The sequence below is a fragment of the Paralichthys olivaceus genome, chromosome 18, assembly GCF_024713975.1.
Source record: "Paralichthys olivaceus isolate ysfri-2021 chromosome 18, ASM2471397v2, whole genome shotgun sequence".
Lineage (NCBI taxonomy): Eukaryota > Metazoa > Chordata > Actinopteri > Pleuronectiformes > Paralichthyidae > Paralichthys > Paralichthys olivaceus.
Window position 1 is genome coordinate 4,430,275 of NC_091110.1, and position 19,284 is coordinate 4,449,558.

Genomic DNA, 19,284 nt, shown 5'->3' on the forward strand with positions numbered 1-19,284 from the left:
AAAAACTATTACCCAGAGAAATGTCATGAAGTAAAAGTATATATGTGAAAATATTTAAGTTTTATAAATAATTTCCCTGTTCAACCAAGTGGAAAAGAAAACAAAAATGGAAACCTGTATCGTCCCCAGAGCAAAATACATCACAGTGATGCCAATTCATATTTCCGCTTGTGCTGTCTCTCATTAACCAGCGGGACACAGTTATAAATTTCCTCCAAAAAAAGTCATGATGTCAAGCACACAGTGGGGCCATCGAAACAACGGGCTTGATGAATACCCGCGGGGCCTGTGGGGTTACACTGGTGCACGTGTTGTTTTTCACTCGACAGAATTGATTAACACCTGGAAAGGAAACAGTTGCCATGGGTGTCTCACCTGAGGAATTAATTATCTCCACAAAGATAGAGGATGGCCTTTTTAGCGCACCCTCATTTCCTAATAAACAAGCTGTGCCACAGTGTTTCCCATCACACTCGTGCAGGACTCTAACCAGGTGAGAACGCCTCTCCCACTGACCGAATAATCAGCCTGTTTCTCACTCTTATGTGGATACCGTTCATTTGATTCAATCTGAAATAAACTTTCTCCTCTTAAGGAACAGCAAAGGTTTTCATCCTCCCAGCAGACATGCCGAGCCAGCTTGAGGGTGCGATGGACGCACTGATAGCAGTTTTCTACAACTACTCTGGAAATGACGGAGACAAATTTAAGCTGAACAAGGGCGAGTTGAAACAACTTTTGAACAGCGAGCTCACCGACTTCCTCACGGTACAGTAGATATTTCAAAATTATGATTGTGTTTTTTCATGATGTGGCAGAACGTATGGAGGGTGGGGAGGTGGGGGGGGGGTCGTCCTGAAACTTCTTAGTCCTCTTAATTACCCATAATATGTTAGTGCACCAAAGTGTGACCTTTACATCTCCCTGTACATGACCAGCAGTATTCATGGTAATCATTGGTTTAGATGGTGCTCTGCTGCCCCCCCCCCCGGCTATAACCCTGTGTTAAAATGACTTATATTTTTTTTCAAATATAGCACTCTGACCTTGTGGGAGGAAAACATTCTTATCGATTGCAATCCTGCTGATTTGCTGCATCAAAGTGTAACTCCTGGTGGCTCTCAGGCCATAGCACTGTGAGAAATAAAGAAGGAGATAGATAAGGGCGTTTGCAATAAGCTCCATCCCCTGAGTCTGTGTGATAGCAGCATGTGCAAGCCCGCGATTTCACATGATTGAGACCAACGTGTCAAAGAAAGCGGCCGAGGCCTAAGACCTCTGATGCCTTCAGATATATTTATTATTTTCACTTCTTGTCCTCGCTCATGCCGATGGGAAGCCTCAGGTGTTCACACATCATCATCATCATCATCAGTGGCCCATATCGCCTCCAAATATAGACACTCCCATGATGTCATCACATGCCCCTGGGCCATAGTCACCTCAGACAATAGATGCAGCCCCACTGAGATGAACACTCAGCCTTGGTTTCCATTGACTGAAAACTTGGACCCTTGGAAATCAAGACATGACAGAGCGCTGCATATTTACAGCTTATTTTTGAGATGAGATAGACTACTCATGATTTATTATTTATTATCAGTCTGTTTATTTATTTATTCATTTATTTCAGGAAAGAAATTGTAGTATGGACCAAATCGACAAAAGAAAGTGTGGCTTAAAAATCCTCCTACTCACATATCTACACAAACCATTGAATATAATTTTTTTTTATATATAACCACAAAGTTAAAAACAAAATGATGACAGTGAAGTTTTGCTTTATTTCTTCTAGAGTTAGTTTTATTCAAATCAAACTTAGGTTTATTCAGTCTTTTGCTTCTTGTGTCTATTTATTTATTATTTATTTATTTTATGCTACCATTTGTGAAACAGGCTTTAGCTCAAATTGACAACACATCCATTTTATATAACATTTTTATTTATATTTCTTTTTGTGTATTTTTTCTTTTGCACGTGTTCCTATTACTATTTTTTTGAAAGCATAGAGGTCAGTTCTATCTTCATGCTGGTGCAGTTGTGGCAATGAATGTTTTTCCTTTTCTGTTCCTCGTTGTTGTTTGCTGTCACCTTCACTCCAACAGAAGCCATTTGAGAAAACCAGCTACATTAAACTCAACAGCGCTGCATTATTTGCCTAATGAAATGAATCCCATCCGGGTTTGACTCCAGTGTTATTCCTATCTTTGACTTAAATAAGCGACAACATAAAGATCCGATTGTCTTGTTTCAAGTCATGACTTGTTTCTCGATCCTGCTGGAAACAACCAAAGCAATAACTGTCCTGTGTAATCAGCTGAAGCTCATGGATCATTTAACAGTAACATCACCCTGCTCTCCACTGGACACGGATGGAAGCTTTTGCCTTGAGTCAATCCGATAGAAATCAAACGACCACATTGGTGTCGCTCATCCTGCACGGACAGACAGATATATACAACTGGAATTTATTAAAGGAGGCTTTCATTGCTCAAGCAGGGTTAAAAAGAACCGATAGGAAACCCATTAAAAGACATTTGAAAATTGTCCATCACATTGCTGGATTGTTGTGCTAATTGTGACTTGTCTGTTTTGTTTTTTCAGTCTCAGAAGGATCCAATGCTGGTGGAGAAAATCATGAACGACCTGGACTCGAACAAAGACAACGAGGTGGATTTCAACGAGTTTGTGGTTTTGGTGGCCGCCCTGACCGTCGCCTGCAATGACTTCTTCCAAGAGCAGAAAAAGAAAAGCAAGTAAACATCTGAAGGAAAAACTGTATAAGTTCTGTAAATCTCCATCCATCAGTTTGAAAAAGTCGTCACAATGAAAACAGTAAAGTCCATCAGTTGAATAAGTTGTTTGTAGTATTTCCCACAGTACATGATGATTAATGTAATATATAAGAACATCAGCACTCTCAGGCAGTTCTGTTGTCACAAATCTGGAGAATTTCTTTTTCAACCAATTTATATTAATTTGATAGTAAAGTGATGTAGGTATATAGAAGATACAAAAGAGACCCTTTCCCATAGTTGTGTGATTTTCATCTTTTTACACTGTAAATGGAGTTGTGTCTCGTCTAGTCTATGAAAAAAAGATTCTTCATAACTGCCTATTAATTCTGTGGCATTCACCATTAAAGAAGGAAACTGTCCTCAAATCCTCTGTCATCATTTCATGATAGCTTTTGTCCCAGCAGACGTCCCAGCCGAGACCCTCGCTGTTCAATATTAAATGTCAAATGTTAAATAGCTAATATTTTACTCTGTAGGCAGCCTCATTGTAAAACATTCTCATCCCTCAGCAGTTTTCCAGTCAGCCTCTTTTGCCCATGACGATGTATTTTAGTTTTTCTCCTCATGCTGGCGTAAATAAAATTATTATGGACAATAGAACGTAAATGTACACCATCTGAAATGTTTAATTATTTTTTAATGAACTCCACGAGACACAATTAGAAACATTTATCAATTCATCCAATTAGTTTGAACAATATTTGAGCATTTTCTTTAAATATGGCCACTCACACAGTCAAATGAAGACTTAATAAAACATAAGCTTATATAAGACATCATGTAAAAATGTAATGACACTGCATTAAATAAAAAGCTCAACATGTGACTTCTTCCTTTACCATTTACTGTGTGCAAGTATTAAAATATAATATGTTTTATAGTATATGTTTGGACATATGTTCACATGCCGTGGTCGCTTTACTGAGCTAATAATCAACCGATGTAAAAGTACAAGAGTTTTGAGTGTAAAAAAGGAACCGCAGCAAATTTTTTCTGCAGAACAATCAAACAATCAAACCTGATATATTTGTACAAATGACATTATTAGATTGTCACATGCATCAGTAGCACTGTCACACATTTAATCTGAGGGATTATGAGACGATTGATGATGTAGAAAAAGGAAAAACTCAGTTCTGCTGCACAAGCCTGTCTTAATTTGTCTTATTTGATAACCTGAGTGATATAATGTCAGGTTATTGGGGGAACTGCTAAAAGCTCATTGAATCAGAAACACACAAACCAGTGTAGTGTATTTATGGAAAATCTTAAGGGGAACACGAAAGCATAATAAAACTATACAAAAAGATACATTTTACAGTACAGCACTCGAGTAAATGTACCTTCCAAAGCCATGCATGTGTGAGCGTGTGTGAAAGCACGTCTCATTCAGCTTTCCCTCACCCGACATCACAGAAGGCGAGAGAGGCTGTGCTTTCGGGAAATGACTGTGTCTCAATGATGCATGACGGCCTCAGTATGCATCCGCCACCTGCGTCTATAGCAGCATCGGCCTATCACAGGGACGCGTCCTCTGCCCCTCGAGCACAAGTGCTGATGCTCTCACCTTGGGAAGGACAGAAGTGCAGACTGTAGCTGTATTTTCTAAGGGTTTTCCTGTGTGTACCCATCCCCCCCCCCCCATCCCTAAATATATGCATGAAAAAAACGGTTAATTTGCAGTGACATTCTCGGCTGTGACGTGGAGGAAAATCAGACTAAATTCAGTGGCGACTGTGGTGCTTTTATGTGCACAGATGGTGCTTGCACAGGCCTTCACTGTTACAATGCAATTTGTGTGTGATTGGCTGTAATCGAGCGGGATAATCACCAGACAATCTCCCGTAGGAAGATGCCATGCAGTAATTATGTTTTTTTGTCCAATTTTTAAAAGGTTGCAATCAATCCTCAGTGTCATTTGATAATTTTTTTTAATGTGGGTATTTATTCTCTCACTCTTATGATTGCCATCCACTTTTGCACAAACTCTTCAAAATGTTCATTCTATTGTCTCCTCATTTTCTGCGAGCAACCGGCTCTTAGCAGAGAACACTTCTCCAGCAGATCGTCTGAATCATCATTTCTCTGATTTCAGTTTCAGTGGAGTCATGGCGTCCTGTTGGAAGAAATGTACTGGCAATTAAAAAACACAGCAACAAAAGAATGGTTGTATCTGATGTTAAAGGTCCAGTGTGTAAGATTTAGTTGAAAGGGATCTATTGGAAGAAATTTAATGTAGAATAATCCTCATGATGTTTTCACTAGTTCGTTTCATCTAAATTGTATGAATTGTAGTTTTCTTTACCGCAGAAAAGGTCCTTTATATTTAAATACTTTATATTTACATGGAGGGGGTCCTCTCTAAGGAGGCCGCCATGTTTTTTACATTAGTCCAGACTGGACAAACTAAACACCTTTTGAGTTTTTATGACAACTGAAGCTACCACAGTTTCTTTGTCATGTTTAGAAGGAGAGGGTGAGGTGAGGGGTGTTCAGCTGCAACATGCAACTTCAACACTAGATATCACTAAATTCTACACACTGTACCTTTAGATCTAGTTTAGATGAGATGAGAGTGCAGTTAGTTAGAGATTGTGTGTGACATAAACACAGTCTTAGATAGATCCTTTTATTACTTCATGAGAAATTAAATCTAATGAATTTCTCCTATTTTGTGTAAAATCTATAGGAATCACAGGTTGAGTCACAGGACGGGATGTGAGGAGCTATGACTGAAATAACAAAAAGAGAAAAAACAGATTCAAGATTTATATATTTACAAAGAAATATGTCTAAAACACTTGTGACAGAGGACAGGTTTATAACATCATCAAGTAATTAAGAAAGAATTGACCATTGATAGAAAACAGTACAGAAGACAGATGGGAGGGCCACGGCCAGGACAACTCAATCTGGAGATTTTCTGTATTAAACAAACACACACTGGACAAAAATCAAGATCTGTTTTGAACATTTTAAGTCTTCCAGGACAGTTCCTTTTCACTCAGTGTCACTCATCCAAATGTAGCTGCTGCCTGTGACAAATGTCTATAAAGAGCGCCCCGAGCCCTTATCTACCACATGCTGTCTTTTCCTTCGTTTTGTCATTTTGTGTGCGTCACAGTTTGAGTCATAACTCCTCATTAGGTGAGATGGTTTGAGCAGTTTCTTAGCTTACGTGATGCCTCAGCTAATGTGATATGGACCTTTCTCCATCATTTACTGTAATAAAAAAGGATATAAAATAAAGACTTGGACAAGATAAAACAGACATAAGCATTTTATATATTTTATATACGTGTGGGAAGTAGTAAAATATGATCCAGTTAGAAAAGTGCAAATTAATTGATGGATCAGGGAAGAAGCTGATACAAAACATTCAGAAAAGATGCTATATTTAGTATTTAACTTTTATTTCTTTTCAGATTCAAGTTCAAATACCTGAGTGTGATGGTATACGTGTATCAGGAGTGAAACACAAACAGTGGAAACAGGTAAACTATCATGGAAACAGACTCACTACTCATTAGTAGCTCTGTAAGTGGCTGAAAATAGAAATGAATGATTTGCACACTAGGGGATTCTCACAGATGTAATTACAAAGATGTTGAGAGATTGACAGTGTTATTTGGTTTATTGAATTAAAGGTAAGAACACTAGTTTCCCACTGACAGGAAATGGTCGCACAAAGTATAATTAGTACAGTTATGAGTTATATAAGTAAAGGGTGCAGTATTTAACCTAGTCATCGTAAAATGTATAATTATTTAGTTATTGTTATAAAGCTACAGTCGAGTGAATGTTGTTCTAAGTGTGGACGTTTTTGCTCAGACTTAATGCAGACTTTAGTTAGCTATATATTTTGAAACCATTAATACGCATTTATCATAAAACAAATACTTATTAATATATAGAGATAACTATTTACTTTATAGTTAATGTGTTTAGTCGTGTTACTTTTATATCATTAATGCGACAAAATCTTTGTAGAAGTCTTTGCAAACTTTTGAGTGCAATCAAAATCTAATATTTTAACACATCAAGCATCTCAACCTTCATTTCCTGTATGTATGATATATTATAATAAAGTAACAAGAATAAAACACAAGCCCCCATAAAGAAACACGAACGCAACCAATCATTGACGAACAAACATAGAATGCTGATATTTTTCCATTTCCCCTCTGCCCTTCTGCCTTTTATTTTCTATTTGATAATGAAGTGTGAGATGTCACACAAATCACCATTATGTTTCTGGACCCATTCAGTGCTGTTTAGTAACAGATGAGGCACAATCCTATTATGAAGCACAGCACGTGAGGAAGACAGATTTTCCACAGCAGCTCGCTTTTCCCAGGAAATCAGGGTGCTCATCCCGCGGGGGATGATGACATGACACCAGTGAAGAATGTCATCCTGTTGGGGAATATACGGCCCGATCAGTCTCTCACACTGGAAGAAAAACGGTAAGGTGGGTTTGTCTCCTGTGATTTACACCACCCGCACACGTATGATAGACGGTTTTCTGCAAACAAACAGAAAGCTGATGGTAAATTTAAATCTATTCATTGGGTTACATTTAAGAGTTAAAGTCAAACTAGAGCTGTGTCTGTTGTAAACCTGCCTGTTTGGAATGAGCTGTTTCCTGTGCTAATGCTCTGGAGCTACTTCAGAATGATTCCTTGTCAATAGTGAGTCCTTCTTAAGCTGTTCTATGATATACTGACACTTTTTATTGTTTGTGTTCTGGATGTTGTGTGCCGAGCTTTTTATAAACGGTCTACAGTGCAGAGTGACGTTAGAAAACTGTGTTCATCCTACCTGGTATATCTGCAATGAAGATTTTATAGTTTGTTTTTTAGATTTTTTTAGATTTAACTGAATTTCCTGTTAGGTTTATATATAAAATTGAATTATTTTCTTATTTGCTGTTGTTTTTTCATACTTTTCAAAGTTCTGTCGAGCAAGTGACACAAACTTCAGACCCAAGTTGGCACCAAGCTCTGTAATTCACCTCAATATAATGCATAGCAGCAACAAAATGACCCAAGGTTTGACCCAGTTGCTGACCGCTGCTGTTGGTTATACGATGACCCTGCCCCCAATGACAGTTGCCTGTTTCATACATTTCTATTAATATTGAACTTTGTGTGAGGCTCTTAAAAATACACATTCTAAGTATGAAAACAATAAGATGAATGGACAGACAGACAGACTGACTGACAGCATACAAAAAAAATGCATCACCAGGAGTTTAAATGACTGTCATGGATAATTCCATCAGACTTAACCTGATGCAAGTGGAAATATAAAGATCTATTTATAAGAATTGAGTCATGACAAGCCAAAGACATGAAGGGCCCTTGTTGTGATGAGGAGGCTTACAGCCATGGCAGCAGCTCTGTGAGGCAGGACACACTGAGAAAGATAATCCACATTCTTTGGTAATGAAGACACGACAATTGGATGGCAAATGGGGACGACTTCAAGCCGGCCTGGTTAACGACCTTGATTGACCTCTCCTGTCTTTCCCTACCTGATTTGACCCTCTTTATCCCATCGGAAATCAGAGCCCTCCACCCTTCCTGCGTTTGACCTGTCTGAATCTGTATTTGTGTTGCATCCTGTTTTTTCTTTTTACTGTCTGAAGACACTTCCCCCCTCCAGTTTCATTACACACTACTGTCTATCTCAATACTTAAACTTAAAAACTTACTTGAAATGAGCAGCTCGACAAATGTGACTAAAAAAACCTAAAATAACAGAGACCATCTTTGATCAAAATCTATTTGATGTGTATTTTGACTTTATGTCCATATCCCATCCACTAACATGGAAGAGATGGGATTTATATGACATGTACTGCATCAACCACCAGATGGCGATCAGAGCACTTTGGCTTCACTTTTGGGGAACAGAAATATTGACCATCTTTGTATACAGTCGATGATCAGAATACCTATACACTCACACCACTGCAGCAAACTCTAAACTTAATATTTTCAGCTCTGGAACAACCTGCCCAAGGAGATGCAGGTCAACTGAGTGATGTATTTTTAGTCCCTCCTTCAAACATACCTATATTTGAAAGTCTTTGGGGTTTTAATTTCATTATTTCACTATTGACATACTTAATATTAGTTTTAATGCATCAAATGTTCCATTTAAAAAAAAAGATAATTTGATACGATGTATGACTAGTATGTTTTATTTTGTGGATTGAAAAAAGTTTCTATTATTATTATTATCAGTAGTAGTAATAGTAATAGCAGTAGTAATATTAGTAGTATTAGGAGGCCATTATTATTATTATTAAATTTTATGGAGATATATTCCATTGTTGACAAGTAATAGTAGCCACAAAGAAAGCCTGTTGGGATGATATAAGTCAGTAGGATCCATCATTGACTGACATCAGACAAATGTCTGCAAAAAGCATTTAATATGACAATCCATCCAATATTTCTGGATCTAATTGAATTTAGACCAGACAGACACTGCCTCAGTCCTGTTATGTTTATTGTGCCTCTCTGTCTCTTCCCTCAGTCATTGCGCTGCTCTATCCACTCGTTTCCCACTTACCCTCCGAACTCTCCGGTCATGTGAGTCCAACAACTGCCCCCTGATCTCTTACAAACCTGTAAACTTTTCCTTTTAGCCCTGTACATATTTATTCAAGCTCACTTGTATCTTCTGCCTGATCGTCCACACTTCATATGTATGAAGCTCATCAGGAAGCTCCTGCCTGTAACCTGCTCCTGTTTCCTGTTCACGTCAGCTGTACCTTTGTATTGACTAAAGAACGTATATAAAGGTCAATGTCATATATTTTGATTACTTCCTGGTGTCCCGCTGCAGTATGGACCAAAACTCAAAATCAAGATTCTGCCGATCCACATCCTCGACCAACTGCAATCACTATTGTGGAAGGAATTGAAGACGCTTCGTCCATCTTTATCTACATATGGTCTATACGGTATTGACCTGCTACTTTATTTTCTACCTACTGCCTGTACTTTTGTAAATTTAGAGTTATGCTGCTAGCATAACAAGCAGCTAAACTACAAGAAAAGAAAATATTTCGTGAAAAACAAAACTGTTAAATGGAAATAATAATATATAAGTAATGATAATTATATTCTTCCTTCAGTAAATCATATGAACAATTCATCTTTTATTAAACATACAGACAAAACCTTAAATTATCAAAGCATTGAGTATAAACTGTTTCATCAATGTGTGGGTGTGATGTTTAGAGAGGCAGGTTCAGCTCTGCATTCAAAATATTGAATGTCTTTATTGGCTCTGAGCCCCTGCTGAGTGATTGACAAATTATTGACAGGCCACATTCAAATGTCATGCTTGATTTCCTCAATCTGTAGAGTAATAGAAGTGTTCAACAGAGCATTGCAATCAAGTACACTTCCCACAAGAATCAACTGTTTGTGACTGCCTGGGACCAGGCTGCTGCTGGAAACAAGAGACACAAGATGACTGTATAATAGACTGTATATAATGGTCAACTATTAGTCATATTATCTTAGCTTACTTGAATGCATCATTAGACTGGTCCATTCATTTCATCAGTGGAATCACAGGACGCCACCTGAGGGAGGAACAGAGGAACAGATTTTTAAACACAAGTAAATATCGTAAAATTAATATATAATACATTTAGAATAAAAACATACTGAGATGAAAATATGTGACTTAGTTCAGGTTAACTGTTCAAGACATTTTCTCTTTAAATTTCTACAGAACAAGGTCGGTGATATTATTTATTCTTATTGTCAAAAACAATGTAAAGACCATAAACACCAAATAACTATGACAAACACTTGTTGTTACTGTAAAAAACCTGTGAAACATATAAGTGGGCCACACTGGTGACACACTGTGACTCACTGGTGACACACTGTGACTCACTGTGACTTACTGGTGACACACTGTGACTCACTGTGACTTACTGGTGACACACTGTGACTTACTAGTGACACACTGGTAACACACTGTGACTTACTAGTGACATGCTGTGACTCACTGGTGACACACTGTGACTTACTAGTGACACACTGGTAACACACTGTGACTTACCAGTGACACACTGGTGACACACTGTGACTTACCAGTGACACACTGGTGACACACTGTGACTCACTGTGACTTACTAGTGACACACTGTGACTCACTGTGACTTACTGGTGACACGCTGTGACTCACTGGTGACACACTGTGACTCACTGGTGACACACTGTGACTGACTGGTGACACACTGGGGACACGCTGGTTCTTTCTGTTTAACTTCAGCACTGGAGCTTGACACAACCTGACACAGAGTCCTGCTGCTGCTCATACTCACTCACGCTCTGATTGTGGATCAATCCGCTGTTAAAAAAAAGACCCCTACAATCAAATCATACAAACAAATCAATGGATATATTTTGGGGATAAATAGACTTGCAGAAAGTCACAAACTGGTGAATTTTAAATATATTAGGATACATTGCTAGTTTTGGATTTCAAGGTGGTAGAAAAAAAAGTGTGGTGTAATTATGCCAGTTTTTTTCTCCCTTTAGACCAGTGTCGCATCACCATGTCCTTGTTCATCGCCAGCTATGGCTGCAGGTGTCTGTTGACGATAATACACCTGCAGGCCTTTAATCACATGTCGCCCCATTGGTTTGTGCCATTCAAACCATAATTTGCAGAGATATCGCCTGCTGCTCTCCCCATAGTGACAGTGACGGCTGTTTTATACCAGAGAGAGTCGTCATTCCACATCCAAAGGGATGATAAAGCGCCATGTGCTTCTGAATATAGCTTCATGGTTGTTTAGCCCACTGGAACCTGTGAGTTCTGCATTCATCTGGTTCATTGTAGAGAACATGTATCTAATAAACATTTACTAGTAAATGGATGCTTATTAATGTACAGTGTTTTTGCAGATCATTTGAATAATACCTATAGTGTCGTGACGGTGTGTGTTTGAAAATACAGGAATCAGAGGAGGGCAGCTGGTGGAGATACTGAACTAACCTGGGCTTCATCTATGTTGTGGATCAGGATCAGAATAACAAGGTGAAAGACACCTTTTACTGCCAATATATTAAAACGTTACAAAAACAATGGCAGTGGCTGCGTTTCAAACCATTCGCCTTTTAAAGTTCTTCATCAGCCCCATTTCATTACACTATTGAAGAAACCAGAACAGTGCTGTCTGTGAAGGTGGAGCAGTAAATACCTCCTGTATGTGTTCCTCCACTGGAACTAATGAATTGAAAGTAATTTAATGGAGCTGTGCACAGAGGAGACAGGAATAGACAAAGGAATTTCCTGAGCGAGGAGGGCAGTGAATATCTGACATATAAATATACATTTATAGAAAATACTTATTTAACAAACAAAGGGTGTCTTTATTTGACAAATAGAAAAGACCATGAATATAAAAGTAAATAAATTATATATAATATTATTTACAGCATGAAACTTAACTCTGTTAAAGGGACATATAGCTTTTGTAGAGTGCAGACAATTTTGTGTAATATTTGTACTTTACCAGCTTTACCTTGTCTGTGTCTGTTGTGACAAGGATGGTAGATAAGAGTATCATTAAAGGAAGTCTTATTTACGTACTTATTTTTATATAGGCGCAGTGCTGCAGTACACATTTTTATTTCTCACAAGTTAAACAAAAAACAAGAACAAAACCACAGTTGAGTGCTTTGTCATGCAGTATAATTTTTATTAAAAAAGGCTTTATACAAATTTAACTGCATACTGACAATAAATACTTGCATTTGATAAACCGAACGGTTACCCGCCGTGTATCATACAGCAAAATAATCAGAAGGCAACATTCATTTTAGCACCATTCTTTTTCAAGAATGCTGACCATTAATTCATACACAACATAAAAACAATATCATCTTAATGAAGACGAGACAAAGATATAAATAACTGCAGATCCACCGAACACAAAAGGACACTTCATCAAGATTTATTTAGCAACAATAAATAAAAAGATGGAAAAAGAAAGAAAAGCAGTCCAGTGAATTGTTGCATTTGAGTAATGTGACTGAATATTTGAGTAATGTGACTGAATATATCATATATCTATATTTCATACTGGTTTATGTCAGTGCTGTCTAAAAAGAGGGGATGACCAGTCGGATCTGTTGCGTTAAATAAAATTGTTTAAAAAAAATGTGCAGTCAAATGATACATTTGTCACTTTCCAATCCTGCTGGGATCAGTTGTTGAAACAGAAATCTTCCACGTTGTTGAGTTTGATGGTCTGAAGCTCCTGGCTGTCCAGAAGCCGGTAACTGAAAGACACGCGGTTGACAAACTGGCCGCTGGACACCATCCTCACCACTGTGTTGTCGCAGCCGACCTTCATGTGAGCTGCAGGAGAGTGGAGAAGAAACAGTGACCTCTCTGTTCAACAGGCAGCTTTGTCTGATGGGAAATGAAGGAGGAAGATCAGCGTGCACTATACTCACTGGAACCAGAGAAGGAGATGCAGAAGTCTGTGATGGGCAGAAGCTTCGATGTGTCAATGCCACTTCCCCCGAGTAACTGCACAAAATCTCCGGCTTCTGCACATCTAGGCATGGATCTCTGTGGAGACCAACACATGGCTCTTTAAATCATGGAAAATAAAGATAATAATGATAATGATAACAACATTAATGATAATTATCCGGCCAAAATACATTTTTGATCCATTACTTTATGATTAAGCATCCAGACCCCGCAGGTTGTCTTGGAGAGTCTGCTCTCTGTCCCCTGATTCAAAACTAAACATGGAGAAGCAACTGCTGCAACTCTGTTCTTTTTAATAAATGCTGATGAATGCCTTCATCTTTTATATCTGATTACATTTTATTTCATTACACTTGATGCAACTCTTTTTTATTTATCATTAAGATGCTTATTTTTTGTATTTTCTTGTGTTGCTTTTACAATTTGTCATAATGCCTTTTATATGTTATGTAAAGCACCTTGAATTGCCTTGTTGAAATGTGCTTTACAAATAAACTCAAATAAAAAACTAAATACTAATTATTGACATATTCACAACACTGTCAATGAAACTGTGTGTCTGTATCCATAGCCTTTGCAACAACCCTTCTTTACACTGCTTGCACCGCCAGATTACAGCCTGTGTGGTCATGTGTTGAAAGAGATATAACCTACACTTATTTTCACATACATGTAGCTTCAAGTTTTGGTAGACCATGAAAAGTGTACTGGAGGAGAGGACCAGAGATTGTAGATCTTAAACACAATAATGACATATCAGATTTTAAATTGATATAACAAAAAGCCTACTCTAGTGAATGTAAATGTTCTCTGCTCTGGTTTTTGCTGTTCACCAGCTCCTGAAGCGAACATCTGTCTCATAAGCTGCTGTGTTCACCAGCTGTCTGCAGTCTGGTGCTGAGCAGGTAGAGTACAGCGGGTTTATCAGAACAAATCTCACTGAAAGAATCTGCCCGCTGCACCTGGAAACAACACTCATGAGCCAAAACAATGAGCTCAAATGCTTCGGAGAGCTGAGGAGAACTGGTGATAGTTTACTGCTCATTTCACACGGTCATTTAATCCATTGTTAATATAGAATTCTCCATTTTAGGACGGATATGAGAAGTTTTTGCTGCTTGGTTTACATTCCATGTATAAATAGAATTATATAATTTAGTTAAACCTATGAATAAAAAATATATCATAAAATTAGATTACTGGCAGAGCTGAGGGTGAATTAACTGTAATTAAATTGTGCTTCTCCCACATTAATAGTGAATACACTAAATGAAGGGGCAATTTGGAGTTCAATATCTTGGACACAATCAGACTGGAGGTGGCTGGGATCAAACCACCAACTGTACTTAGAATCAGAGTTTTAAAGGGTCAGTCCACTCAAACCACAAATCACTTTTTACTGTCTGTGAATATTAGTATGCAACTGAGGAGTTGTTCCCTGTATCACTGATTTTGTTGTTGTGTTTTCCTCATGTCATTTTTTTCTCCATTGATGATCCTGAACAAACCAGGTGAGTTTATCGAAAACCGTGAGAAAAACCCTTCGCCAAATGCCGAGGAGAAGAATCACGAGCTGATACCTGAGCAGATACTAAATCAGCACGCTTTGGTTCACCTTGGGGAAGTTGACGTTGTGTCCCAGGCTGAACTCAGAGATGTCGATCTCCACTGGATAAATGATGGAGAAGCTGCAGTTTCTGTGCTGCTGCGGGATCACCATTGTGAAACTGCCCTCTGGTGACTGGGAGATGACATTACACGCTGCAAAGAGACAAGGAGGGATGTTACGAGGGTGGGCACAGTCACACACATATAAAGAGTTTAACAACATAAGGTCAAGAACATCAAACCCACTTAAAAGCAGCTCTTCTCTTTGTTCATCTTGATTTGTGAAAATCCAATTAGTGTTGGCGTCGGAGAACATGACAGGAATTAATTTACAGAATCCAAGTCTGGTATTTTGAATTGAATCTATGTAAATTTTAGAAAGAACAATCAATCTGCTGATCATGATGGTGATTCGATTTGCTTCTCCCTCACATCTTACTGCAGAGCATCATTCAGAAAGGTCATGTTCCAGATCCAGAAACTAAGTGATGGTAAACTGTCCCCTGTCGGTGCACTTGATGACTTTGACCCCCCGTCACAGGCTTGTGATGTCACCAAATGCACACACATGTAATTATAATTTAGTCTTTCTACTCACGGAAGGGGTTGATGTGTTTCCTGACTGTCAGGGTGAAGCTGCTGCCGGCGTTGTGAATGCGGAAGAAGACCATGGCCACATTCTGAGAGGAGCGCACGCTTCTCTTCAGTGATCCCGAGTCACAGTAATCCACGTAGCGCTCGTGCAGAGGCAGCGGGTGATCCTGGGAGCTGGGGAACTTCTCTCCTTTCATCACCCAGCCGTCAAACACCTTCGTGGGACACAGTGAGAGGGAGAGGCAGGATTTCAGATTCAGTCAATGGCTGTTTCGAGTGTTCAATGAGCTGTATGTGGAAGCAAGGTTGATCTTTCTCTGAGGGAGAGACACTGAACTATAGGTTTGTGTCTTGTTCAGTATGTGGAGAGCAACAGTAAAAACACAGAAGAGGCCAGGTCACCTAAAGTAAGTAGGTTTATGTAAGTGCCTTGTATGTTTAAAGGGCTTTTGTCTAAGCAGGCAGCTTAATAAGCACAGGCTGTACCAGAAAAATAAAAATACAAACTCACATTCCATCACCAATATTGTATGTGTATAAATAAACACACATTATAGTTATATAGATCTAAGAAGTTACCATGCAACAGGAGATAAGGATTTTACAACTCGAACATACAACATCTGAGCAGATATGTGAAACAGACTCTGTTTCTGCTTCTCAGTGGCAGAGGCTTTGCTGGTTTACCGTGATGAAGTCCCCCCCCCTGCAGTCGATGTCCACATTGTCATAATCCACACTGATCACTTCGGTGGGCTCTGCCATGAAGAAGGCAGCGCAGCTGAGCTGAGGGTGCTCCGCTGTGAAGGTGAACTGACCCTCCACTGCAATCATGTCCAGACAACCTGAGACACACACACGTTCACATGTGAATGTAGGGGACACATGTCCTAAAGAAAACTACGTGTTTTAATTTAAATCTTACTTTAAGCATATTCTATATTCGTATCTATCCATCTATCCATCCATCTATCTATCTATCTATCTATCTATCTATCTATCTATCTATCTATCTATCTATCTATCTATCTATCTATCTATCATCCATCTACCTATCTATCTATCTATCTATCATCTATTGATCCATCCACCCATCCACCCATCCATCTATCCATCTATCTATCTATCTATCTATCATCCATCTACCTATCTATCTATCTATCTATCATCTATTGATCCATCCACCCATCCACCCATCCATCTATCCATCTATCTACCTATCTATCTATCTGTCCAGCTATCAATGAATGATTTTCACGTTATGTCAGTAAAGCCACCTGAAATTGTAACAAACTAAAGATTGAGAGTGAGTTGAGTCTTTTTATTTTGATTTTTAAATGTTATCTTTTATAGAATAATTAAATTTAGATAAACGACTTTGTTTGTGAGGGATGAATAATGTAAATCTGTCTTTTTCTCCCTCTAAACAATACATAACTATATAACTGTACAACAACTACAGTATAGTCTGTATACAATGTTTTATATGACTTACGTAAAGGTCGGCGATACAGTAACTCCTCAGGTGTTTCTCTTTTGAGTTCCGGGTTGAAAAATGAAAATAATTCATCTTTGGAGATGTCGTTGTTCTGCAGGCGAGAATGAAAAAGCGCGTGCGTAAAGTTGAAGATGCAACTTTAAACACACCAAACTTTAAACTTGATAAAGTATGTTTCAGAGTGTCGGTGCTCGCACTCTTACCTCGATGTACCGGGAGTCTCCCGTCAGCACCGACAGACACAGCACCAGGAAGAAGAGCTGCTCTCGGAAAGTGCGCTCCATGACGCGCATCTCAGTGTGGAAGTGGCGCACCTGCAGCGGAGAAGAGTCTGAGCTGCACCGCGACGCAGCGCCGCTTTTTATAGGAGCAACTTCTGAGAGGAGCCGCTGACATGGTCGCTGCTGTCACCCACCGTGGACCCCCACCCTCCATCCATCCTCCTCCTCATCCCCCCCCCCCCCCCCCCTCCCTCACCCGGCCAATTGCGTGGTTGTGACGAGTGCAAGGATGGACAAGTCAATACACACACACACACACACACACACACGCACACAGCTGATGCCAGTAAAGGCTGAAGCAACATAAATCAGAGGTCATCTTCCCTCTCTGGTAAAACTGCTGCACAGACAACATGCTGCTGATCATTAAACAACTGATCCATGACGTGAACATATTTGTAAGAAGAAGAAAAAACAAGCAGATATCGATAGTTTGAAACCAGTGGAGCATTTTTTATTGAAGGACTTTTTCTGTGTTATCTTGAATCTTAATTTTCTGTCTGAGGAAAAAAGACACTTACTGAAGCTCAATATGTTAAAATAACAAAGACCACAATGATATTTTGATGTCAAATGTATATATCTGAAAGTAAAAGACATGTGGGGAAAGTTCATCGGATGATGATCATGTGATATCGTCAATACCTGGAATTGTAACTGCTCATTGCAACAACTACATTGATCACTTTTTCAATGGAACACTGGCTCTTTGTTGTGGGGCCATTAGAAAACAGAAAATCTGATAAAAGAATGACAATATTTTTTGCTCCTCTTTCACATATTTACAATTAGAGTAAGTACAGGGGTCAAAGGTCAAAGCAGACTTTAATGTCATTACTTACAGTAATGGCATTGCTTTTAGGCTTCAGAACACTTTCCCAAAATTCCCTTACAGCTATTCACAGGTACACAAATCCTCTCTAATTAGTTATAAGACAAAAAATATCCCCAAACATTATCAAAGCAAAAAAGGAGGACACCTAAGAGCTGGGATAATATCATCGATGGTAGAAATAACAGCAGAAGAGATTCATTGGAGAGAGAGGTGTAATATGAGGTCGACTGTTTGCAAGCATGGACGATGTCCAGAAAGTTTCTGGTGCCACCACCAAGATAAGACCTGAGCCTGATGCAGTGGAGAGACTTTATACCCTCCAGTCATAGGGAGAGAGTTTCCAGTTCAAGTGCAGGATAAAGCCTGTGGGAAGAAACCAGAGCAGCTGGAGTGAATCTATGAGGAGAATATATAGATGACAGGAGTGGAGTCTATAAAGACATGGTGGTGGATGTGTGTGTGTTTAGGTTAGGTCAATGTTCCCATCGTATCTGCCTGAATGCCTGATAACAAATGTTGTGAAGTGAACTCATGTTACTACCTGCAGTGATTTATACAGCGTTCTGCTTCCACACCTGCCTCGTGTGACGTAGTCCTAACAAACCCTGGAGCCTTCAGCTTGGCACGGTGGCTTGTTAGGATTTTTTTGGGAGGTTAAAGTAGGACGCCTACCAGCTAAGAGGGAGAACTCCAAATAATCCCTGTGCAGTTTATGAAAAATTGTGTTTTCTGTATCCAGAGGTTAATAGAGAATGTGAACGATAAACTGCAAAATCTAAATTAGACCATAATACTCAAAATGAGTATCATGACAAATTGAACATCAGTTGTTGGTTATAAAGCCAGTGAAGCATAATTTATCCCATCACACAAAATAGAAATTATAATTACGACTGCGTCTTGTTTTTAAAAACTATATTTCCGCATCCATAAAGCCTAATTTGCTTGTTTTATGTGTATGGAAAACTAATTAACTAACATTCAATTGAAATGAATGAATTACTTGATTGTTGAAAAGTTTGAAGATGCATCAGCAGACTTTTCTGAGAGTCAAGGACGCGGAGCGCTCGTCCTCCACCCGCCGGAGCTTGGCCCCTGAGGTCTGCAGACGCCTCAGGCTGCTGA

At 38.9% G+C, this 19,284-nt stretch overlaps 2 protein-coding genes across 2 annotated transcripts; one reads left to right on the top strand and one right to left on the bottom strand.

Moving 5' to 3' along the window:
• Window positions 1-410: 410 nt before the first annotated feature.
• Window positions 411-3,617, top strand: s100z (S100 calcium binding protein Z). The gene is made up of 3 exons (XM_020081839.2): window positions 411-493; window positions 596-768; window positions 2,605-3,617. The coding sequence occupies exons 2-3, from the start codon at window positions 628-630 to the stop codon at window positions 2,758-2,760; spliced, it is 297 nt and encodes a 98-aa protein (XP_019937398.2). The 5' UTR covers window positions 411-493; window positions 596-627; the 3' UTR covers window positions 2,761-3,617.
• An 8,899-nt stretch (window positions 3,618-12,516) lies between these two features.
• Window positions 12,517-17,447, bottom strand: crhbp (corticotropin releasing hormone binding protein). The gene is made up of 7 exons (XM_020081828.2): window positions 17,247-17,447; window positions 17,041-17,134; window positions 16,233-16,390; window positions 15,550-15,760; window positions 14,959-15,104; window positions 13,301-13,418; window positions 12,517-13,202 (listed from the first exon to the last, which is right to left on the bottom strand). Exons 1-7 carry the CDS (start codon window positions 17,334-17,336, stop codon window positions 13,048-13,050), a joined length of 972 nt encoding a protein of 323 aa, XP_019937387.1. The 5' UTR covers window positions 17,337-17,447; the 3' UTR covers window positions 12,517-13,047.
• Between the last annotated feature and the right edge of the window lie 1,837 nt (window positions 17,448-19,284).

Coding starts and splice junctions, on each gene's coding strand:
- s100z (XM_020081839.2), top strand. CDS start 628: ATGCCGAGCCAGCTTGAGGGTGCGATGGACGCACTGATAGCAGTTTTC. Junction 769..2,604: donor AGCTCACCGACTTCCTCACG/GTACAGTAGATA, acceptor TTGTTTTTTCAG/TCTCAGAAGGATCCAATGCT.
- crhbp (XM_020081828.2), bottom strand. CDS start 17,336: ATGCGCGTCATGGAGCGCACTTTCCGAGAGCAGCTCTTCTTCCTGGTG. Junction 15,761..16,232: donor GGGGGGGGGACTTCATCACG/GTAAACCAGCAA, acceptor TGTCCCACGAAG/GTGTTTGACGGCTGGGTGAT. Junction 13,203..13,300: donor CATCTCCTTCTCTGGTTCCA/GTGAGTATAGTG, acceptor ACTCTCCTGCAG/CTCACATGAAGGTCGGCTGC.